This window comes from Trichechus manatus, unplaced genomic scaffold (assembly GCF_000243295.1).
Source record: "Trichechus manatus latirostris isolate Lorelei unplaced genomic scaffold, TriManLat1.0 scaffold00024, whole genome shotgun sequence".
NCBI classification, from domain to species: Eukaryota; Metazoa; Chordata; class Mammalia; order Sirenia; family Trichechidae; genus Trichechus; species Trichechus manatus.
The window spans coordinates 13,706,306-13,731,484 of NW_004443960.1; the positions used below are offsets into that span (position 1 = coordinate 13,706,306).

Genomic DNA, 25,179 nt, shown 5'->3' on the forward strand with positions numbered 1-25,179 from the left:
GGCCATGGGCAGTGTTGCTGTGGGCTGAGGATGGGCTGCTTGGGGCAGAGTCAGACCAAGAGGGTCGTTAGTAAGGCCTCTTAGTAAGGCAGCGACAGACAGACTAAAGAACTCCAAGGCACAAGGCCCCCTCTGTGTTACTTATCTAGTGCTGCTATAACAGAAAGACCACAAGTGGGTGGCTTTAACAAACAGAAATTTATTTTCTCACAGTTTTTAGGAGGCTAGAAGTCGGATTTAGGGCACCAGCTCTAGGAAAAGGCTTTCTTTCTCTGTCAGCTCTGGGAGAAGGTCCTTGTCTCTTTTCAGCTTCTGTTCCTCAGTTCCTGAGCAATCTTCATGTGGCGTGGCATCTATCTATCCTCATCTGTGCTTGCTTTCTTGAGAAGCCCTGGTGGTGCAGTGGTTAAGTGCTTGGCTACTAACCAAAAGGTCAGCAGCTTGAACCCACCAGTCGCTCCACAGGAGAAAGAGGTGTGGCAGTCTACTTCCATAAAGACTGCAGCCTTGAAAATGCTATGGGGCAGTTCTACTTTGTCCTGCAGGGGTCACTATGAATCAAAATGGACTCGATGGCAATGGGTTGGCTTGCTTTCTTTTGCCCCTAATCTGCTCCATTTGTATCTCAAAAGTGATTGGTTAAGACACATCCTACACTGATATGGCCTCATTAACGTAACAAAGAAACTTCTATTCCCAAATGGGATTACATCCACAGGTAGTGGGGTGAGGATTTACAACACATAATTTTAGGGGGACATGATTCAATTCTGGAGTCCTGGTGGCGCAGTGGTTAAGAGCTTGGCTGCTAACCAGAAGGCTGGCCGTTTGAATCCACCAGCTGCTCCTTGGAAACCCTATGGCACAGTTCTACTCTGTCCTATAGGGTCGCTATGAGTCAGAATCGACTTGACGGCAAAGCATTGATTCACTTCATAACATCCTCCTGGAAAAGGTCCTAATCAAACTCCACTGAAGTATGATGGAAAGTTCTAGCTGAGACAAATTATCCTCTAACCAAGGAATTCCAGTTCAAACCCCAGGACCTACCAGACAAACCAGCCTTCCTTTGGTGGTGAAACGAAGCTCAGGGAAGCACCTCTGTGCATCCTTTTCATGTTAAAGGACTTTCTCCTTTCATTCACTCACCCTGACCTATAGCAGTCCCTTCTGACTGCAATATTAACCCTGTTACTGACCCATCTCGATGAATGGAGAAGGGTTGGTTATCACTTGTCAATTAGTGGTAGGTCAATGAGAGCTTCTCAAGTGCCTGAAAAGACTTTGACCTTCTCAAGTTCAGCTGGGCATTTCGGGTTTTACTCTTTGCACTAGTTTGTAATTATTATGTGTTAGCAAGCTCTTTTCACAGACTGTAAGGTCCTTCTGTGTCCAAATAGTGCCTTTAATAGTCAGGGCTTTCATGGTGGCAAGTGACAGAATCATAACTCAAAGGAAAATAAGCAAAAAGAGGAGGAGGGTGGTTAACTAATTTATGTAACTGGAAAGAGTGCAGTGTGTATTAGTTTCTTAGGGTTGCTGTTACAAAGTACCACTATTGGGTGGCTTAAAACTACAGAAATGTATTCTCTCACAGTTCTGGAGGCCAGAAGTAGGGAACCAAGGTGTCAGCAGGGCCATGTTCCCTCTGAAGGCTCTAGGGGAGAATCCTTCCTTGACTCTTCTAGCTTCTAGTGGTTGCCAGCAACCCTTGCCGTTCCTTGGCCTGTGGCAGCATAACTCCAGTCTCTGCCTCCAAATTCACATGGCTTGCTTCCTGTGTCTTCTCCGCGTCTCTCCTCTCACAAGAATACCAGTCACCAGATTTCATGGCAACCCCATGTGTGCAGAGTAGAACTGCTCCATAGAAGTTTCAAGACTGTGACCTTGTGGGAGCAGATTGCTGGGCCTGTCTTCCGAGGCGCCTCTGGCTGTGTTCAAACAGTCAATCTCTTGGCTAACAGTCAAGCATTTAATTCTTTGCGCACATGGGGTCACCAAGAGTCGGAATCAACTCGACAGCAACTAACAACAACATTGGATCCAGGGCCCACCCTAAGCCAGTATGACCTCATCGTAACTAATTATATCTGCCAAGGCTCGATTTCTCAATAACATTCTGAGGTTCCAGGTGGACATGAATTTTGGCAGGACACAAATGGATCCAGGACCACTACCATCCATATGCCCCCTCAAATTGGGTTGTCCCTCTTCTCTCCTACTGCAGATGGGTTCTCAGCGAGGGCTGGAAAATGGCTACAAGCAACCCCAGATCACAGTCTTCCAGCACAGTGGCCCAAACAGGCAAGAGAGTCTTCCCTGCACACTCTAGCTGCCCAGGAAGTGATCGGTCCATCTTGGACATGTGCCCATCCCAGGGCATGAGAACATTCTGACGGGCTGGGCCTGGGTCATGTGCCTATCTCTGTGGCTAGGAGGTAGGTGCTGTGAATGGCAGGCCCTGCTGGAATTGCACTATTGGAGAAATTCCCCTCAAAGAAATGAGGTGCTTCCAGAAAAAAGCAACGAATTTCTACTTTAGTTCAACACTGTAAATGTTAGGTTTTCTGCACATGTTCACAAAACTCAGTACCCTCTGCGTTCAGGTTGCAGATGGATTTCCTAGCACACTGCCACTCCTGAATCTGGCGTGGGGCTCCTTCTCCACCAGCAGCCCCATCTTCTGTCTTCCTGACTATCCCATCTCATTTTCTATATCCTTTTGTTTGGATGGAGTCCCTGGGTGCAAATAGGTAACACACTCGACTGCTAAATGAAAGGCTGGAGGTTCGAGTCAACTCAGAGGTGCCTTGTAAGAAAGCCCTGGTGACCTACTTCAGAAAAACCAGCTACTAAAAACCCTATGGAGCACAGTTCTGCTCTGCACACATGGGGTCGCCATGAGTTGAAGCTGACTCCATGGCAATTGGTTTTTTGTTTGGATGGGGGTCTTAACCAGCAGCCTAGGGACCCTAGGACAGTCCCTGCATTCCCTTTCCAGGAGGCTCCCAAATGAAGGTGAGCTTTCTCCATCTCAGGAGAGGAAATTCTCTTCCTAGTCCTTGGCCACAGAACACTGGCGGTGCAGTGGTTAAGAGCTTAGCTGCTAACCATAAGGTCAAGCAGTTTGAATCCACCAGGCACTCCTTGGAAACCCTATGAGGCAGCTCTACTCTGTCCTATAGGGTTGCTATGAGTCAGAATCGACTTCACAGCAATGGGTTTGGTTTTTCTTTTTGGTAGTCCTTGCCTAAGCCCTCCAACAGCTGCCCTTGCTGTACCCTGATGACAGAAGAGCTGCTGGTAAGTCAGGCTGCTAATTCCAGGTGACAACTGACCTCTCAGCCAGGCAGGCTGAGCGGCAGCTGAGTGCAAAGCCGCCACTGGACATTGACAGTTCTTGGCATCAATGAGAGAAAGCGGGAGGTGCAGAACCTCACCCGTCTTCTGTGAGTGAACGGCAAGTGGGTCCGATTGGCTTCCGTCTCCCAGTTCTAGCTGAGGAGACACTAGGTATTAGCTCCCCATGGTTTTTTTCCCAGATTGCTTGGGGCATAAAATAAAGCACCCCTTCCCAAGGAACATAAGCTTCATTGGTGACCTTGCACATTTCACGTCTGTTCACCTGCAATCTTAGCATGGCCAGGACTCCTGGGCAGGAAAATGGGGTAGGGTTACTCCATGGCCACCCAGAGCACTTTCAGACCTGCTCTACCGTGATGTCTTGACACTGATCAATACCTGTAACTAATAACTACTACCAACCAGTTGCCGTCGAGTCGATTCTGACTCACGGCATTCCCCTGTGCGTCAGGGTAGAACTATGTGCTCCACAGGGTCTTCAACGGCTGATTTTTCAGAAGTAGATCCCTAGGTCTTTCTTCCGAGGCGCCTCTGGGTGGACTCAAACCATCAACCTTTCGGTTATTAGCCAAGTGCTTTAACTAATTGACTCAATGTCAGCAGCCACTACAGCTGATGAATATCCAGAGTGTTCTCTTGCTGCCTCAGAGAGGGGAAGACTGTGCCTAAGAAGGAAGCCGTGTGAGCACCCTGAACAGATGACAATCATCAACTCGCAAATGAGGGTGCACCTCAGAAGTCTACTTGTCTTGTTTGTTTCTTTCAGGGTGCATCCTAGCTTCCCAATAGTCTATCAGCCTGGTGTTTTCAGAAAGTCTGCAGACCACCGTGCTTAGGGGCCCTGTCTTCCATCACTGTTGGGATCAAGGTCTCTATTCGGTTTAGCCACACTCCCTCCTGCTGCACCCATTTGGACAAAGGAGAGGATGAACAGAGTGAACGGGAAACAATCCTAATTCTTCATGTCACCTCCTGGCAGACACGGGTAAACCGTGAGTCCAGTGGGTTTCCAGATGCTTACTGGAATCTCCCTTTTGCCCTTGCTGTCCATGGGTGCTATTTCCGACAGTGAAGTGGCCGCACTCAAGAGTTCCTTATGTTTATCTTTTTCTCTCTTTTTGGCCCACTGGGAAGCGGAACAGAGGGGCGTATCCTTCCAAAGTCTCAGCTCAAGTTCTCTTCCTCCGCAGAGGGACGTTTGCTTCCAGAATTGAGCCATTTCTTGCCACATTGGTCTATTTTTGCAAACAAGAGCTGGCTGCCCCCTGCCAAGGTTTCCTGCCACAAATAGAACTTCTGGAAGGGCCAACCGGTTTCCTCTGGGCTTTCAGACACCCCTTCACATTTCGTTTGGCTTCCCTTCCCTACCTCCAAAAGGAAGTATTTCGAGTATCTTCTGTTTCGCTTATTGCAGCCTCTTTGAGACTCTCCAGGAGGATTCCTTCTGGGCGGCAGTAAGCTGCGTCTTACTCTCCAGCTCTAGCCTCTAACACATCCTCTGCAGCTCCCCGGAAGCTGAGCCGTGAAGCACCAGGAGTAGCCAGAGTGCCCGTTTGACTCCCAAACTGGAGGCTCACCCCTGAGTGAAGCCATAAAATATACAGTGCCCAAAGTCAGCATCCCTGTCCCCTCTGACTTCCAGGCCCTTCCAAGTGCGTCTGGCTGCCACCTGTCATCTAAGACAGGATTTGAAAACTCATTACATCAAACATCAAAGGCAAGGAGGTATACAACAGCTTCAGGAGAAATCAACATGGCTGACACCCTGATCTCAGACTCCCGGCCTCCAGAACTGTGAGACGATATGTTTCTGTTGTTTAAAACCGCCCACTTTGTGGTACTGTTACTGCAGCCGTAGAAAACGAATACAGCCACTTACCAGCTGTGTGACCTTAGGATGTTTCTAAACTGCTCTAGAGGCAGTGGTAGTTCAGGGGTAGAATTCTCACCTTCCATGTGGGAGACTCAAGTTCGATTCCTGGCCAATGTACCTCATGATCTGTTTATAAACAAGCGTGGTGCAGTTCTCTTTTAAGTCAAAATGGCATTGGTGGTTCAGTGGTAGAATTCTCACCTTTCATCCTGGAGATCTGGGTTTGATTCCTGCCCCATAGGGTTTCCTAGGCTGTAATCTTTATGGGAGCAGGTTGCCAGGTCTTTTCTCCTGTAGAGCGGCTGGTGGGTTCAAACCACCAACCTTTTGGTTAGCAGCTGAGTGCTTAACCATTGTGCAACTAGGCCTCCTTCAGCCATGTGGGGGGCCCAAGAATGTGCATTTCTAACAAGTTCTCAGGTGATGATGCCTCAGCCACCCTCTGAGACAGGGAGCTTCAGAAGACTAGGGCCCAGGCCCTGTGCCTGTTTCTTCCTGGGCCCCCACTGCCTCCTCTGTAAATGAAACGACTAGCTAGCTAACAAGGTGGGTGTTTTGGAGACTGGTACAGGATCTGCGGCCTTCTAGCAGGAGTGTAAATTGGAAAGCAGTTTGGCAATCCGTATCAAGACACTTTGCACTGTTTCTACTTCCTGATGCTGTAATCCCCTCGTGGGAAGTTATCCCTTAAGAAATAGCCTAAGATGTGGGCAGTGCTTTACGATTGCCTGTGGAGCTGAGAAGTAGGTCTGCAGGTGTGCCTGTCAATCTCTATTCCTGTAGCCATAGGTGGATGGACAGGGAAGGGGAGTCTGGCCCTGACCAGGTGCACGAACTCCTGACTGTATACAGTATGCACAGAAGAGACTTGGGTCCAGCCTTGTTCCTCACCCTCAGCACTTCTGCTTCTTCCATGTCCTTCTCTCCCCTCCATGTGCCATCCTTGATACAGATGGCAGCAGAATCATGGTCAGGCACATGGGTGCTACAGTCAGACACTGTGGTGCTTGAATTCCAGCTCTGCCACTGACTATGACCTCAGTTGTATCTGTAAAATTGGATAAGAGAACCTATACTGCATTGAGTTTATGTTAATGGTGGTGGAATAATCTGGAAAAGGAGGGTGAGAATGGTTATACAACTTGAAGAATGTAATCAATGCCACTGGACTGTACATGCATGATTGCTGAATTGGTGTATGTTTTGTTATCTACATTTTCACCCCCCCCCCCAAAAAAAAGTATCTACACCTCAAAAAATTGTAGAGCACTTAGAAGTGTCAATAACCATTTCTTGTTATTATTACAAGAAAGAAAACACAGCATACAGTGGAGAAGAAAATATGCTTTCAGAAAGAAAGTCCTGGATTAAATACTAGAGGGAGAATTTATTTTACAATGGAAAGTTCTAGAGAGCAGGAGTTATGTATCTTCAAGAAGGAGATGCTTGGGGCCTCCAGTGAAGTGAACAGTGACAGTGACCTGGAAAGAGGCCTTAGTGAGGGCTGACTACCTGTGAGGTGCCTTTGGTTTTGTGAGCTCAGAATGGGAGGGTAGTGTTCATCTTGTTGGACAGGAAATGGAAGCTGAGAGGTGGAGTGGCATCCTCAGGTTTACACAGCTGGTGAGCAGCAAAGAACTGAGCTCCGATCTGTGTAATTACAAAGTTGAGACACTTTTCAATATAGTGTGTTGCCTCTAATGTGTGGTTTCCTCAAACCCTGTTATTAATGGAAACTCTCTGAGGATGCTACTGGCCAACCATTCTAAGTGGGAATGAGCAAATGGAAAAGGGAGACAACGAAGGCTCTGAGGTTGTACCATGGGGTGTTCATATCATGCCATCCAGTCGGGATGCTAAGTACTTGCTGATTCACACACACCCACATCAGAGATGAAATCAGCTGGAGAATGAGGAACAGAGGAGTTTGTTAAAACAACAAACACCCCCAACAGACCCTCATTTCCCCCCACCTACCCCCAGGCTTCAATATCAGGGCAAAACCCCAAGTTTCACTGAGTCACAATCATTTATCAAGGTAACTTATAGGCCAAGGTAACTTACAGGCATGTGAAAGCTGGACAATGAATATGGAAGACTGAAGAATTGATGTCTTTGAATTATGGTGTTGGCGAAGAATACTGAATATACCATGGACTGCCAGAAGAACGAACAAATCTGTCTTGGAAAAGTACAGCCAGGGTGCTCCTTAGAAGCAAGGATGGTGAGATTTTGTCTCACTTACTTTGGACATGTCATCAAGAGGGACTAGCCCCTGGAGAAGAATATTGTCATGAATTGTATCCCCCCAAAATATGTGTCAACTTGGCTAGGCCACGATTGTCAGTATTATATAATTATCCTCCATTTTATGATCTGATGTAATTATGCTATATGCTGTAAATCCTAACATCCATGATGTTAATGAGGCAGGATCTATAGGATTAGGTTGTATATTGAGTCAACCTCTTTTGAGATATAAAAAAGATTAAAATGCAAGCTAGCAAGGAGAGATGGGGGGAGACGCCAAGCAGATGAAGATTGCCCAGGAGCAGAAGCTCAGAAGAGACAAGGATCTTCCTCCAGAGCTGACAGAGAGAGAAAGCCTTCCCCAAGAGCTGGCGCCCTAAACTTGGACTTCTAGCCTCTTAAATTGTGAGAAAATAAATTTGTTTGTTAAAGCCACCCATTTATGGTATTTCTATTATAGCAGCAGTAGATAACTACGACAGACATCATGCTTGGTAAAGTACAAGGTCAGTGAAAAAAAGGAAGACCCTCAACAGATTGACACAGTGGCTGCAACAATGGGCTCAAACACACCTACTATTGTGAGGATGGCACAGGGCCAGAAAACATCTCGTTCTGTTATAGAATCATGCATCGCTTAACGTCCACGATACATTCTGTGAAATAGGACATTACGTCATTTGGATATTGTGCGAACACCACATTATTTTCTTATGGCAAATCTGAGATAGCGGAAGTGTTCCTTACCAAGGGACAGGGAGGGCCTGGAGTTCTGCTCGCTGAGCAAGGGCACAGGCTGAGCTGGAGGAGCGTGGGGACTGGGCCTTTAGGTGAGGCCCTGGGGCACTCAGGAAGGTATTAGCCCAGGCAGCCCTGCAGGCCCAGTTTGCTGAGGACAGGGATGAGGATGGGCACAGGGAAAGCCCAGGGTATGTTCCCCAAACAAGAGCTGGTCCAAAGCACAAAGGTGGCAGCTCCCTGCTGGCTATGACCACTTATGTCCACCACGTCCCGTTCTCCAATCAAGATTTCTGAACTTATGTGACCATGGATGTATACGTAGTCCAATGTCGTCCAAAAGGACAGATGTTATGCAGCGCATGGCTGTACATAAGGTCGCTCTGAGTCGGAACTGACTCAACAGCACCTAACAACAACAAGAAGAACAGCTTATAGGCACAGCACTCCAGAGGGGATATATAATTTTTACTCCATTCAACAAGTGGAAGGCAACCTGTTGGGTAAGATTAGTCATTCCTGAGCGAAAAGAAGGACTCTATAAATTCCAAGATTCTGGGTTACTGAAAATAAGAGGTTGGGCAAACTGGACCACTACACACAAGGGGGAGATGTGTAAAGAGATTTTACTTCCCACACCACCAACAGGAACATAAGGAGCCCTGATGGCGCAGTGGTTAAGCGCTTGGCTGCTAACCCAAAGGTCAGTGGTTAGAATCACTCCATGGAAGAAAGACCTGGTGATCTGCTCTGTAAATATTACAGCATAGGAAACCCTATTAGGCAGTTCCACTCTGTCCTATAGCTTCACTATGAGTTGGAATCGACGACAAGTTTAACAGGATCATGGTAGGGAACCACTTTTGATCTAAACGTCTTCACTGTATGGCCATTGCCCACTGCAGCCCCACCAGTAACAGAAATTCCATCAGGCTTAACGCACCAACAAGGCTATCGAGAGGAATGGTGCCGCCACTCATCCTTCCTTCTGCTGGGAGAGGCGAGAGTCAAGGGCTGGTAACTTGTTCTCCGGCTGGTATCAGATACATGGCAAGACATTTCCATGGAAAATTTGTATATGAGCCTGGCATGAGTGTATAAGGCTTCCTGCCCACAGGGTTCTGCAAAAGCCTGCACTCTGCACACTCAGGCAAGGTTTCTTGGCTTCAAACTTTCTGGTCTTGTATTTCCCTAAATTTCACTGAACAACCAGCAATGGATTCATTCTCTTTTTTTTAGGAATCACAGATTAAAATTACCCAAATATCTAAGTTTACTTAAAAAAGAAGAAAAGAAAGAAGAGTGGCTCTTGTTTCTGGTCCTCTGTTTTAACAAGATTATCTTGTCTAAAGCATTTCCATTTAAAAAGACCCTCTCAGTTGGTGAACGTGTGGTGTTTTCACCAGGTCCAGCCAGCACCAAGAACTGTCTCGAGCTCAGGTTCGCAGCAGGCGGCCGAGACACAAACAGGCAAGCAGCTGAAGGCCAGCAGCTTTTAGCAGCAACCAGACAACTTGGAGGAGGGTGGCTCACTACCAGCAGAAACCTGAACTGGCCTTCAGGGATTCTATTTCCCCGCCTCAACAAAATCGGATGCATCGACTTACTCTTTGAATCATTTGGGGGAAAAAAGATTTCAGTGCAAGTAATGAAACTTAATAAGCCATGAAATCCAAAAAAAAAAAAAAAAACGGCATCCAATAAGACTGTACTATTTTTAATACTCACTGGTTTCTCCAGTCAGGAGAGAGTTGCCTGGCCTGGCCCCAGCCCTAAGTATGTTATGATATTTTCCTCTCCCCAGCAAGCAACAATGTCCAAGTGGGAACTGTACCACGTGGAAATGATAAGACTCTCTCTGTGCTGTTGTCCAGCAATAACACCACCACAGTTTAAAAACACACACCCTCAAGACCCACTTATTACTAGGTCAATAGATTTTTGACCACGGTGCCAGAGTAATCCAATAGGGAAGGCCAAATGGAGTCCCTGGGTGGCACAAACAGTTAAGTGCTCAACTACTAACCAGAAGGTTGGCGGTTCAAATCCACCGGAAGACAGGCCTGGCGATCTGCTCTGAAACATCACAGCCTTGAAAACTCTTTGGAGCAGTTCTACTCTGTACACAGGGGTCACCGTGAGTGGGAACTGACTTGATGGCAACTGGTTTGTTTCTTTGGTTTTCCCCATATGGTGCTGGAATAACGGGTTATCCGTATGGAATAAAGGATCCTCAATCCCTATCTCACACATGCACAAAAACATTAATTCAAGATGGTTCGCAGACTTAAACATAGAAGTTAAAAATACAAAGCTTCTAGAATATAACATGGAAGAATAACTTTACAACTGGGGGTATTTCTTAGACAGGACATAGAAAGCAACAATATAGGGGAAAAAATCCAATAAAATAAACTTTATCAAAATTATAAACTTCTCCCCAGTAAAAGGTACTGTTAAGAAAATGAACAAGCAAGACACAGACTGGGAGAAAACATTTTTGAAGCGCCTATCTGACAAAGGACTGATGATGCAGAATATGTAAAGAACTTCTATAACTTTTTCTGTTGTTGTTCTGTTGTACATAGGGTTGCTATGAGTTGGAACTGACTGGACGGCACCTAACACCACCAACTACGATTTAGTAACAGGAAGACAAACAACTCAATAAAATATGGGCAAGAGAATTGAACAGGTACTTCATGAAGGAAGATATACACATGGTCAATAAGCACGTCAACATTATTCCTCAGGAAAATGCAAATTAAAACTGTAATGAGATACACTATGCACCCATCAGGGTGGCTAAATTAAGACCTGACAATACCCAATCTGAAAAGGAAGGGAGTTAATGGAACTCTCATACATCGTTGGTGAGAATATAAGTGATATGACTCTTTGGAAAAAGATCTGGCAGTTTCTTATAAAAATACACTTATGACCTCGGGAGAAAGATGTGACAGTCTGCTTCCATGAAGATTTACAGCCTTGGAAGCTCTATGAGGCAGTTCTACTCTGTCCTATGGGATTGCTATGAATTGGAATTGACTCCACAGCAGTGGGTATCCTATGACCCAGCAATTCCACTCCTTGGTATTTACCCGAAAGAATGAAAGCATATGTTCTCACAAAGACATGTACAAGAACATTCACAGCAGCTTTATTAATAATAGCCTCAAAGTGGAAACAGCCCAAGTGTCCACCAACTCGAAAATGGATAAACAAACTGCAGTGTAGGCATACTCGGGGTTAAAAAGACAGCAACTGCTGATATAGCCAACAACGCAGACAGACCTCACTCAGAGCTGTAGCTGGGATGCAAGCACAGTTCCATGAGGATCTGGAGCACAGGCCCTTTCCAGAACTCACTGCTCTCCTACGCCTCTTTCTGGACCGTAGTGACAAGGGCACAGGTGGTGTGTGTAAAGCTTTTCAGGCAGGGAGCACTGAGTACATAGCTGAGTGGCCTTCAGGATGCAATGAAAAAGTTCCTCATATTCAGGTGTGAGGCCTCTCTCTCTCTCCCAGTCAAGAGCTACACAGCACAAAAGGTTTGTTACACGGCCACGGGCTCTGCGCTTACATGCAAAGGGTACACCTCAGGCCATGTGTACTTTTCAGTATGCATGCCCATCACAGCCGGACTGTCTTCCCTCTTCTTCATTAAGCTAAAAAGAAGTGTCTGTTTCTACCTGTACGTTTTAAAGACTCAGCAGAGTCCAGCAGGCCCTCTTTAGGCATCCTCCTTGTTTATATCTTCCTTTATTGTCTTCATCCTACCTTACCATGTTCCCACTGAGCTGTGAGGAATAACATACTTAGAAGGGGTGGGAGCTCCTTCCAGCCAAGTGTGGCTTTCTAACTTTGTGGCTACAAAACTCCTGGGGAAGGGAGAAGGCTGGGAATAGGAGGTGAAGTGTTAAAAGATTCTTGATTGGGCAAAGTGTCTTACAAACCTGCACACACAACATCACGGAATTCTGATCGAGTTAAGAGCTCGGATTCCAGATGCCGTCCACCAATCTAAAAGATGCATCTCCTCCTACACAGCCATTTATCAATGGGGCTTAAGTATGGCACTGGGGTATCTGGCTCCTGAAGGCAGGAAGAGGGGTTAGAGATTAAAAACAAACCATGAACACCACGCTTAGTGACTTCTCAGATCTTTTTAGGGGGGATCTTTAAAGAGAAATATATCCATGTAAAGATTGATCATTCACTTCATAAAAAAAAGAAAGAAAAAAGCTACAGTCCTATGAAAACGTCTTTAATTTTCATCTTTTGGAAATACATTTTTTCATTTTTATTTCCATGATACAAAAATGTTAAGTATCTAACAATGATCTGTCTGAAGCAGATCTACTGAAGTAGATCCATGACATCTTGCCGCTGTTGTCACCTGCTGCTGGAGAGAAGGGCTGCTACCTGCTGCAGATCTGTCATGATCGCATAACACATGTGTACATGCACCAACACATGATACTTTACCCCCAGACTGCCACCCACCCAAACCAACCAGGAAAGAAAAAGACAAGTAGGCTAAGACGCTGGGAAAGTGAACACAGCACCATATGTAAAAACATAAACGAGCTCCTTCACTCTTACACCCTCCATGAGAAACGAGTATCTTAGGAAAAATAACTCTAAATAAATATGCCCCAAAGACGAAGGCATATGTGAGGGTCCTTTATGGGTTGACATTGGTAGACATTTTCCTACTGGAAAAACAGGCTTGAGAGCTTACTGTGTTCAGGCGGCTACAGTGAGAAGCAGGGAGACAGGAGAGATTTCTCAACCAGGAGACTGTCAGCACGCACTGCCAAGTGCCCAGCAATCGGAGCATGAAACTATGGAGGAGAACCTCCCCAGGCAGGAAAGAGCTCAATCGAGATTCGAGATCACAGCACCGGGGAGTGTCAGCTCTCTTTGCACAGTTCACAGCCAACGTTCCACATCAGGGGGCTTCTTAGACGCGCTAATTCACGGCAGCAAAGGTTTCACACGAGCAACAAATGATCGACTGGTTAATAATGTCCCCATTCATGACAGCCTACAACTGTCACAGGTGTTCACCAGACAGTTTAAATTAAAAAGGAAAAAGAGAAAAAAGAGAGAGAAGAAAAAAGAAAGAAAGAAACACAACCACAAAAACAAAAGCTGGTTTTTCAGTCAGGACACGTTCTTTGTTTCCAACCCCTTCTACCCCACGTTTTATTAAATTAAATACAGTATGGCTTCCAAACAGTGTTGGCTGGGTCTTTCTCGGGGACAGCACCAGCGATTTGTCTCACTCGGGTCTTGGTTACCACGTATCAGGGACTTCAAAGAGCTTGGCGGAGCTGCCCGAGATGCTTCCTGGTGGGAGAGGAGAAAACAGCATGAACAACGGGAGATCAACACCTGGAGAACACGGAGCAGCTCAGCCCAGGGCAGAGTGCCCTCAGCTGGCTGCAGAAACAGGCCTCCTACTGGGGCAGGGAGGGGCCCATGGGCACTGCCGCAACTAGAAAGATCCACAAGCAGGTCTTGTTGATGGAGAGCAGTGCCCAGCGGGCAGAGGCAAAACCACAGAAACACCACAGGGAGGAATGACCAAGTCCCCCCTCCCCAGAGCTTTGGATGCCCCTAATTATTCTACTCATTGCCATTGAGTCAATTCGAACTCCTAGTGCCCCTATAGGACAGAAAAGAACTGCCCCCATACGGTTTCCAAAGCTGTAAATCTTTACTAAAGCAGACTGCCACACCTTTCTCCCGTGGAGCTGCTGGTGTGTTTGAACAGCTAACCTTTCGGTTAGCAGTCAAGTGCTTTAACCACTGCGCCACTTAAAATGTGTATGGTACCAGAATCTCTCATTCAGCACTCACTGTATTTTTTGTTAGCCAGTGATGGGAACTTAATTTATTTAATCCTCATTAACAGCTCAACAAGATGCAAGAACAGATTCAGACAGTCTAGTAACGTCACCAATAATCACACAGCTAGGAAGTAGCTGGAGTTCTGGGGTGGTGCAAACAGTTAACACGCTCAGCTGCTAAATGAAAGACTGGAGGTTCCAGTCCACCCAGAGACGTCTTGAAAGAGGGGTCTGGCGATCTACTTCGAAAAATTCAGTCGTTGAAAACCCTATGGAGCACAGTTCTACCAACACACATGTGGTTGCCATAAGTCAGAGTAGACTCGACTGCAATGGTTAGGTTTAGTCAGTGGCTGAGATGGGGTTTCAATCTCTCCACAGCAGCAGGATCCCCGACCCCTGAAGACTGGATTTCTCTGGACTGTCGTGTCCCTGGGGCTGGGACGAGAAATCTCAGGGCTGGTGCCTGCAGAGTGGAGGGAAGTTGACCAGTGTGCACTCTGAGATCCCAAAAGGGGCAAAAGAAGCTTATGGCTTTTTCCAATTTCAGCAAGGTTGGCTCAGATCATCTTCTTGGACAAAATGAGTCTCTTCAGTTAAAAACAGTTTCACCCCAAAGTTAGAAGCCCTTCTTCATTCAAGCCACTCTCTGCAGCAGCAGCAGCAGCAGCATGCAGCTGGAACGGGCCTGGACCACCGATGCACAGACCCAAGAGAGTGTGAGGAGTCAGGAAGGACACCGTCCATAAGGGAAAGTGCGGCAGGCTGGGTGTTTGATGCCCAAGCATGTCCTGCATCATTTAAGCCATAAAGCTGGGCTGGCAGGGAAAACCGGCAAAGCCTCTCCCCCAGCCGCTAACATGCCAAGATTTCAAAAAGCAGAAGGAGTCTTTGATGATATCTAAAATGGAGAGAAACTTCTAAAAACAGAGGGGACGCAGGGCCCCACAAACGAGGAAATCACTCAGCTGAGAGTGGCTGTTGTCAGTAACAGGGATGCCCAAAGATAACTGGATGTAAACATGTGGAATATCAGAAAGAGAACGCAGCTAAACTGAGAATTCCCACTTCTGGTCATTTATGGGGCTGCTGTTGAGTCAGCACTGACTCGAAGGCAACTGGTCATTTATCGTGACAAAGCCCAGAGAGTTAGGGTGAGAAGACCAGGAGAGGGATAGTGTGAAGGTTTCTGCCCTGGGTCTTGCCCACCACTGTGAACACACATATCTTGGGCCTCCCAATAAAGACCCCAGTGAAGATGGCCAGGAGGTGATCCATGTGGAAAAGATTCACATGATCTAGTTGGAAACGGAATAATGAAGATCGACAACAAAACAAAACCAGAACAACAATACTGCAAATGGCCCCTGATAACATATAACTAGCCCATCCTTGATCATACATTCATTTACACAATACCAAATTGTAGGGAGGAAAATAAGCATCAACAAGGACACTTCTACAGTTCACATATCGAAGAAATATTACAGTAGCCTATCAGTCATTCTAAAGGTAAAAACTACACCACCAACTACGGAGAACTGAGATAAAACCAGCTGAGAGGGAAAAAAGATACACTGTTAAAAGCAACTGCATTTTACTACTTGTAATTTGTACCTACCATTAATGGAGGGTGGAATCCCTGGGTGATGCAAATGGTTAAGCGCCTGACTACTAGCCACAAGGTGAGCAGTTCAAACCCAACCAGAGGCACCTCGAAAGACAGGCCTGGCGATCTGCTTCCGAAAGGTCACAGCCCTGAAAACCCCATGAAGCAGTTCTACTCTGCACACATGGGGTCACCATGAGTTGGAGCTGACTCGATGGCAACTAATAACCGCCACAACATTAGTGGGGGGTGGGGGAGAGAGGAGGGGACATGAGGATGGCACACCATCATTTACAGAGCAAGGGACTCCATGAAGAGCTAGTGAGAAATACTGGAACAAGCAAAAGCTCTGGAGTGAGGCAAGCCTGGCTTGACTATTTTGCTACCTGGATGGCTCTGAACAAGTCTCATTTCCTCATCTGTAAAACAGACCAAATACTAGTTCGTACCTCATAGGACTTCTGTGATACAGCAAAGCTGCTGGCACAGAGTAAGTTCTCTATGAAGGTCAGGTCCTCCCCTTATCAATAAGGTGGCTCGACTGTGAACACGGCTGATTCCCAGGAAAGCCAGCAGCCTGCAGACAAGGAGAGGCTGGTTTTCACTGTCCAACATACGCAGCTGCCGAGCAAGAAATGTGCACGAGGGAGCCAGAAGTGTAGGAGACATCAAAAGGAGACCCAGGCAGAGGGCAGCGGAGGTCTTTGCCCATGTTCCTTCCAGAAAAGGAAATGCTATAGACTGAGGAAGGACCAGCCTCAAAGCTAGTGGAGAAGGAGCTATGGTTGGCTTTCCACAGCCCTGTTTCATTAGAGTGCAAACAATTATTCAGGAGTCATTTTTCTTTTTAAACAAATACTTAAGAATGTCTGCCGCCAGCTGTGATGAACCTCAAATACATACCTTGCATCATATACAAAAATTAAGTAAAAATGGATTATAGATCTAAATGTAAAAACTAAAACTATAAAACTTCTAGAGAAAATCTTTGTGATCTTGAGTCAGGCAAAGATTCCTTAGATATGACATCAAAAGCATGATCCATAAAAGAGAAAAAAAGGATAAATTGGACTTCATCAAAACTGAACACTTCTATGCTTCAAAGATACTGTTAAGAGAATGAAAAGTCAGTCCAGAAGAAAATATCTGCAAAATACTCGTAAAGGATGTATCCAGAATATATAAAGAACTGTCAAGACCCAATAAGAAGAAAACAAACAATGAAAAAATGGGCAAAAGATCTGAACAGAAACTTCACCAAAGAAGAGATCTGGGTGTCAAATAAGCACATGAAAAGATGTTCAACATTAAAGCCACAATAATCCGCCACCACACACCCACTAGAATGCCTACAAAACAAAAACACGGACAATACCAAGTACTGGTGAGTGTACAGGGCAGCCAGAACCCTCATACGCTGCTGGTGAGAATGCAAGATGGTGCAGCCACTTTGGAAAACAGTGTGGCAGTTTCTTATAAAGTTAAAATATACTTAGCTCACCAAAAACCTGTACACAGATGTTTATAGCAGCTTGATTCATCACTGCCAAAACAACCTAAACGTCCTTCAGACAGTGAATGGATTAACAAAGTGATACACCCATACAAGGGACTACTACTCAGCACTAAAAAGGAACAGATTACTGATACACGCAACAACATGGATAAATCTCAACAATGATTATGCTAACTGACAGAAACCAGACTCAAAGGCTACACACTGTATTACTCAACTTATATGACATTCTGGAAGAGGCACAATCATAGTGATCTGGGAGTGGGTAGATTGACTACAAGGGACATAAGAGAATTCTATACGGTGAAAAAACTGTTCTGAATCCTGATTATGAGGAGCTCTGGTGGAACAGTGGTTAAGTGCTCGACTGCTAACCTAAAGGCTGGTAGTTCGAACCCATCAGCCAGCTGCTCCACGGGAGAAAGATGTGCGGTCTGTTTCCGTAAAGATGACAGCCTTGGAAACCCTATAGGGCAGTTCTACTCTATCCTATAGGGTCGCTATGAGTTGGAATTAACTAAACGGTAATAAGTTTGGGTTTTTGGATCTTGATTATGGTGATGGTTACATGACTGTATACATTTGTCATAACCCATCAAATTGTACATCTAAAAGTAATGACTTTTATTGTATGGAAATCAGATATCAATTAAGCTGACCCTGAAAGAGATACTAAGAATGTTATTGTTAAAAAAAAATTCAATAAAATTTTAATACTATGAATTATTATGCTGACATTAAAAGTATCTGACAAAGAATTTCTGAAATAAGAAAAAAAAAATACAAAACTGCATATACAATATGATGCTAGCTGTAAAAAAAAGTTACCAAAACCCGTTGCCACTGAGTCAATTTCGACTCGCGCTGGCACTATAGGACAGAGTAGAACTGCCCCCTATAGAGTTTCCAAGGAGCAGTTGGTGGATTCGAACTGCCGACCTTTTGGTTAGCAGCCAAGCGAAAAACACTTGTTAACAAGGGTATCAAGTGTTAGGATTATGAGAATTTTCTTTTTACAAATTTTCACAGTGAGTACATTACTTTTATTAACAACAAAAGAAATTTAAAAAATCACCCTTTGACATAAACACACAAAATGATTGTTTTTCCTTGTTTACTCTTTCAACTAACTAGAGTAGAAAGGGAGAAACCTGAAGAGAGACAGATGTCTCTTCCCCCAGGGGATTCCAAACAGAATTAAAAAACTATACAGCACACCAGAAATTCGCCGTCCTGTCATTTTCTACCGAGTGGGATTCAGTATAAAGTGAGATCCTTTAGGGTGCTATACAAAATTTTTTAACTAGAAAAGCTCAAAAGGGCATGGTAACGGGACAGGTTCCCCATAGTGAGAACGCAGATCTCAAATCTTCAAACCATGAATCGAAAATATCCCGAAGTCATCTTTAAACTAAATCACTGTTTAGCAAAATTAATACAGAATGTTTGATGTGAGTACTGTCCCCTTTTACAGAATTATCTATATGAGGGCAAACTGTCAACAATAAGTCTAAAGCACAGATGAGAAGTTTAGGGGGTAGAGAGCCTAAGTCAGCGGTGGTGAAACAATGTGGGTAGACAGTGAGAAGGGTGGCACAACGTGAAGAACACAGCCAATGTTACCGAATTGTACACGTATAAACTGATGAATGGGTGTATGTTCTGCTGTGTATATTCTCTCCGAAAAAAAAAAAGGCCAATCTCCCCCTAGATGGCTTGTGGGAGGTCCTGGAGAGTGGCCAGGAGGAACAGGAGAGGCATTTTAGCACGTGCCTTGCAAGGGCAGCACACATCTCATTTGCCCCGTTTAAGCCTTGAATACAGCCATTAAAAGGCTCCTCGGGAGACCGCTGGACTTCCTCAGCCCAGTCTCTTGGGTGGCCGACATGAGCAACTGTAGATCTTGTTTGGACTCTAATGAAACCTGTAATAGCACCAGGAGATTGTTACTTTAAGTAGATTCTAAATTTTTATATTGTGACTCCCAAGGGTTTAAGATTGAAAAATTCAGCAGATTATTCAACACTCCAATAAAACTCATGGCTCTTGGCAAACATTTAAAGGTCTAATGTGTCGTGTTTTAAACGTAAGGGGGGAAGAAAAGACTTGGAACAACATCTCTATTCACGTGACAAAAATTAACCATGAAGTCAACGGACTTTCCTTTGGCAATCCATAGTCAATACTTCTAACAAGGGTGCTGATGGACAATCCAGTCAGTGAACCATCCAATGGTATCGTGAGGATGGTCGGCCTGGTCAGCCTCAGGCCACTTGGTGTTGGCCCTGTGATTTCCTGGTAAAGGCAGAGGGTGAGGCCAAGGCTGGGGTTTCTCCAGGCCCCCAAAACACTATTCACCACACTCAGCAAGAACAAGTGTGCTACAGAGACTCATCTATTATATGTGATCTGGGAAACGGGTATTTTCTTGAGATAGTACATTCAAGCACAAATGGCTTGTGGAATTGTTTTCCTTTATGGATCAACTGAAAAGTGTACCTTGAACTCCTCAGAGAAAAAGCAGATATCATTGCAAAACAATATTAATCATAATAAATATAAAAAGAGAGGACTTAGACCATGCATTTGCCTCTTGAAAATAGGACAGAACCAACACTTGAGAGAAAACTATTTACTGAGTACATAACATGTACATAAAGTAAACAGAAGCCCCAGAAAGAAGTGTTCGCTTGGATTTTTATTACATGACTTTAAGGTTATGAAAGGCCAGGTTGGTATTTGTTTCTGCTCTAGAAAAGCTGCACAAAATGTTCACCTCCGAAAGAATGGTATGCTTCCTCTAAAGTTTGGATACATTTTGCACAAGGGCAGAGTGGTGCAATGTATGAGCTTTGGGGTCAGACAGCTCCCCACACACCAGCCATATACTTTGCCCCCTAACTCTGAGTCTCAGTTTCCTCTCTATAAAGTAGAAATAATGATACCTACACCTGACTGGTTTTTTTTTTGAAAACAAGCTCTGGCCAGTTTTGTTAAAGGAAAAAACAATTAAACATGATTTATTTTTCACCAGTCTGTTCTGGCATGCTTCTAATGATATCGGAATCACCTGCATCAATGATAGCCAGCATGCATACTCTGTAGTATCTTCTGCACACTGTGCCCAATTCAATGTTATTGCCATTGTAGTGATGTTTTGGCCGACACGGCGTAGTACTCTTTATTTCGGATTTCCACAAGGCTAGGCAGTTGTTGACAAACATGCCCAGTTTGTCTTTGCCTTGTCTGATCATCTTCAGAGACTGCTTGTACCCCAGCACGTAATTTCCACTTTTCATAACGATTTGGAGCCTAGAGTTGATAGACTCCAACGACTTTTCCGTGTTCTTTGTGGCCATAATCTTCCTGCTTTAAGCGTGGGACAGCTCCCAACCAAGAGCAGCTGCCAAGATGGCCCGGGAGGGAGAAAGGCCTGACTGGGTTTTTATAAAGATTAGACAAGACCAAAAAAATCACCCATTGAAAACCCTATGGAGCACAGTTCTGCTCTGACACACGTGGGGTTGCCTGAGTTTGAATAGATGACAACTGGAAAAGACAAGATAATAAAAGAAGTTCCTAGTGCAACATCTGGCATTTAATATGAACTCAGTAAACAGTAATTTCCTTCGCTGTTTATTTAGGTCATTTTGTTATCTGGGAAAGGATCTAGTACTTAACTCTTAGTGTAACTTAGATATCAAATTATATAACCGAGAAAAACTACACTGTTTTATATGCGATGTAATGAGCACCAATTGTCCCAGGATTGCTATAATCCATGATATTCTGAGGGTGGATCTAGTTTTTGCTAGGTCCCTGGGTGGTACAAATGGTTTGCATTTGACTGCTACCTGAAAGTTTGGTGGTCTGATCCCACCCAGCTGCGCCATGGAAGAAAGGCCTGGTGATCTGATTCTGTAAAGATTACAGCCAACAAAACCCCATGGAGCAGTTCTACTCTGTAACACATGGGATCGCCATGAGTCGGAATCAACTTGACAGCGATTAATTTTTTTTTTGGAGTTTTTGCTACTCCCTCCCTGGAAACACAGGAAGTCCCCCAGGTGGAGCACTGTCTTTGTCTTTCAGGCCCTCACTGACCATGCCAGGCACCTAGCCTTAGTAAAGTGGACCTGTCAAGGTGCTCTTTGCACTCAGATCCGGTGCCTTAGAACCTTTTCCACAGGATGGACTTTGCCATACCGCACCAAACACTTTAACACAGTTCCAGGGAAGACTGGGCTACGTCCTCACAGCTCCCAGTACACTCTGAGTACCACCGAGAGTTTAATACAGACCCTTCACAGGGCTTGAACTTGGTACTTTCACTCATTTTAAGGCTTTATCAGAGTAACCGAGCAATCAAAATTGGTTGATTCCACGGGTTCAGCACCTGACATCTTGACCTACATCCTGCTGATACTAATAGGATTAAATGCTTAAAACAAACCAAGTTAACGGAATCTACCACCTTCCATCTTCACATTGTCAGAAGGTCTTACACTGGATGCTGACCCAGAAGAAAGCTCAATTCTCTCAAGTTCTCTGATTCAATTAAAAGTTGTCAAGCTGTTTCTTTCTCTTATTTAGCAGCACTGGCACAGAAGTACAAAATCTACCTTTTTTTTTTTTTTTTTTAGCTCAAATCTCGTAATGACAGTTTTACTGTCAATGGAAGGAGGAAAAACTATTTTGATTACAGTATTATAAACTCAAAGCCCAGAATAATTTATAGAAAGTTTTCCTTAAAACAATGAAAGCTACAAAAGGAGGTACTCCATGAATGCGCTTCTACTGTTAGGTATTTAAGCAGCCCTGGTGGCACAGTGGCAACCCTGGTGGCATAGTGATTAAGAGCTATGGCTGCTAACCAAAAAGTCAGCAGTTTGAATCCACCAGGCACCCCGTGGAAACTCAATGGGGCAGTTCTACTCTGTCCTATAGCGTTGCTGAGTTGGAATCGACTCAATGGCAATGGGTTTTTTTTTTTTTTTTGGTGGCACAGTGGTTAAGCTCTCAGCTGCTAACCGAAAAGACAGCAGTTCAAACTCACCAGCCCCTCTTCAGGAGAAAGATTATGGCAGTCGGCTTGCATAAAGATTACAGCCTTGGAAACTCTATGGGGCAGTTCTACTCTGTCCTATACGGTTGCTAGGAGTTGAAAATTGACTTGATGGCAATGGGTTTTTTTGTTTTTTATCGTTAGGTATTTAATTTTAATATATTTAAGATTACACTGATACAGAAGAAAAGAAAAAGAACTAAAAGCTAGTCCTTGAGGAGTAATAGATAAACTGTAAAACTCAAAAGAGAATGAGATACAAAGGAACACAAGAGAGGAATACCCCCACTTCTACCTTCCCCCCAAATCATGCTAAGCTTGATCTCTAAAAGTCACCCTAACATCTAGTATGTAATGTTTGTTGAGCAGGTATAATGTGGTAGTGGTAACAAAGTACCAAAGATGAAGACTAAGTACGCCACAGATTAAAAATTTCTCCAACACTTACTTCAGGGGAAGGAGAGGAGGGCAAATAAAAGCAGAGACCCAGACTCAAGCAGACAGGTAAGGTACACAGTTAAGGCTTCACACAAGAGTTTAAGTTTCTGTTAAAATTAAGCTTCACAATAATGTATCAAAGGAGCCCTCCTAGCACAATGGCTAGAGAGCTCAGCTGATAACTGAAAGGTCAGCAGTTCTAACCCACCAGCTGCTCCTCGGGAGAAAGATGTGAGTCAGAAATCAACTTGATGGCAGTGGGTTAGTTTTTATTTTTTTATAATGTATCAAAAACACATGCAACGTTTTTGCTGCTTCTTTGATTTCGTTAATATCAATGAGACTCAGAAAACTCCCTACAGTCAGAAGGGGCCCGTGCAAAAAGGGAATTAATTAAAACCTAATGAATTCTTAGCCTGGGTATGAACCAAGTACCCCTGCTTCCTATGATTTGTTCCTTAGTTCTGCTAACCGAGGCAACAGTCAAGACGAGAGATTAAGGAGAATAATAGTCTTGTCTAGGTCAGTGCCCCTCTTATTTGGAGTAGACAATACATAACCGTGACTGAAAACACCTGCTTTCTTGTTGGACAGACTCAAGGGCCCTATGACCTAAGGCAAGTCACATAACCACTGTAGGCCTTTGTTTTCTTAACTCGTAAAATGGACAATGATGACTTCTTCAAAGATTTCAATGGAAGTATTTCTTTAAACATTAAGTGCTGTGCTGGACACCTAGCAAGCCCTCAGTAAGCAGTGGCTGTAATTACTGTCATCATTACTGATGCCTGACCAAGTTATGGCCAGTTCTTCAGCAGCCTAGAACGAGCCTTTGACAGCCGTTTACTGACAGGCGCCTTCCTCGCCCTCAGGCTCCACCCTGTGCAGGGTGTGTGCACCAAGGGCTGACTTAGGTCATGGGCTCACCTTTCACTGCGTGTCTGCGTAACAAAGAGGATGTGGGATTTGGTTTCCGGTAGGCCTGAGTTCACCTTTCGGCTCTGCTTCTTACTAGCTACATGGACCTTCACGTGTTTCTTAACCTCTCTGAGCCCAGGCATCCAAATTGTTAAAATAATTCCCTTAAAACCGGAATGCTCCTTAGAAATGAGTATGATGAGACTTCATCTTGTTAACTTTGGACATGTCATCAGGAGAGACCAATCACTAGAGAAGGGCATCATGTTTGGTAAAATGGAGGGTCAGTGAAAACGAGGGACACCCTCAAAGAGATGGACTGATGTACTAGCCTCAACAATGGGCTCAAAGCATCAAAGATCACCCAGATGGTGAAGGACCAGGCAACGTTTTGTTCTGTCATATAAAAGGTCACCATGATACGTGTATTTTCACAAAAAAAAAAAAAAGAAAAAAAAAAGGTCGAGAAGGGAGAGGGTTGACATGTTGTGGGGTTGTTAACCAATGTCGTAAAGCAATATGTGTACTACTGTTTCATGAGAAACTATTTGTTCTGTAAGCCTTCACCTGAAGTACAATAAAAAAAAAATAAAAATAAAAAAAAAAAGGTTGCCATGAGTTGGAGCCGACTCAGCAGCAAGTAACATTAGTGATTCCCTACCTCAGGGCTGTTGTGAAAATCAAATGAAATAAAGAGAGAAAGGCTCCCACTCCAGTGGCTGGCAAACAGTAGGCCCTCAACACGTGTTAACTTCCTGTGTCCTTTGCTCCTTACGTAATTCTACTTATGAGGGAAATCCAGGTTGCCTGGGATTTTGCTGGGAACACAGCAAAAACTCTGCTACTGAAAATAACATGTGTAGGAGCAGCCCTCTGCAAATTTAAATTCACATTTTTAATATTAAGGCTATTTAAACACATCAGCAAAACCTCTAAACCATGGACGAGATAAAGAAGACAGAAGATAGGACGTGAACTAACCATCTTTAATAAGGCATTCCCCACCAGCCTTACTCGACCACAGCAGAGCCTCTTTGGGATTCGACGCTGAGCTTTTATATGCTCCATGTAAATAGATCCCAAAACATCTGGTCCCATGGACGACTACATGGGCTTTGCCACCACCTGATGCCTTTCTATAATTTCTCCCCCAAATAGGAGTTTCTAGAGCATTTAAAGACTATGCAACTCCAGAACTTTAGCAAGATCCAATGCTGACCTGCTGGAGAAAGCTCTTTCTTCATTCTTTTTAATTTCTTGGCCTTTTTCCTTCCCTCTGAGAGGGTTTCTGCACAGGAATCTGTCTTCTCAAGTTCAGCGTCAGAAACCTCCCCTGACGCACTGTCCTCCAAGCCAGCTTCCTCTAGACTGGGACTCAGATTTCTCTTTACTACTGTGCCGGTAGCTGTAAAACTGAAATATAAAAAGAGGAACAACATAAAGGTGTTAAGAGTAACAGGAAGACCAGCCTACAAAAATATTTTAATACTCGTAATTCTGTTAACACTTAACTAGCAATCCACAACACTGGCAGCCGTCGCCTGAGTGCGA

The 25,179-nt window shown here is 44.6% G+C and overlaps 2 protein-coding genes across 4 annotated transcripts in view; both read right to left on the reverse strand.

The window, feature by feature from the left end:
• Window positions 1-12,488: 12,488 nt before the first annotated feature.
• Window positions 12,489-25,179, reverse strand: part of PARN (poly(A)-specific ribonuclease) — a 152,417-nt gene continuing 139,726 nt past the window's right edge. The window contains exons 23-24 of one of the 3 annotated variants that reach the window (XM_004373268.2): window positions 24,848-25,041; window positions 12,489-13,579 (exon numbers count right to left, since the gene is read on the reverse strand). In XM_004373268.2, coding sequence (XP_004373325.1) covers window positions 13,527-13,579; window positions 24,848-25,041 — 247 coding nt within the window. In that variant the 3' untranslated portion in view covers window positions 12,489-13,526. Of the gene's footprint in view, window positions 13,580-24,179; window positions 25,042-25,179 lie in introns of those variants that run through there. The other 2 variants (XM_023728477.1, XM_023728476.1) reach the window with 2 other exon arrangements.
• LOC105756128 (60S ribosomal protein L30-like) lies at window positions 18,550-21,063 on the reverse strand. The gene has a single exon (XM_023728478.1). It carries the CDS (start codon window positions 20,564-20,566, stop codon window positions 20,228-20,230), a length of 339 nt encoding a protein of 112 aa, XP_023584246.1. The 5' UTR covers window positions 20,567-21,063; the 3' UTR covers window positions 18,550-20,227.

What these genes read in the sequence shown, in the direction of transcription:
- LOC105756128 (XM_023728478.1), bottom strand. Translation starts at nt 20,566, where the DNA reads ATGGCCACAAAGAACACGGAAAAGTCGTTGGAGTCTATCAACTCTAGG.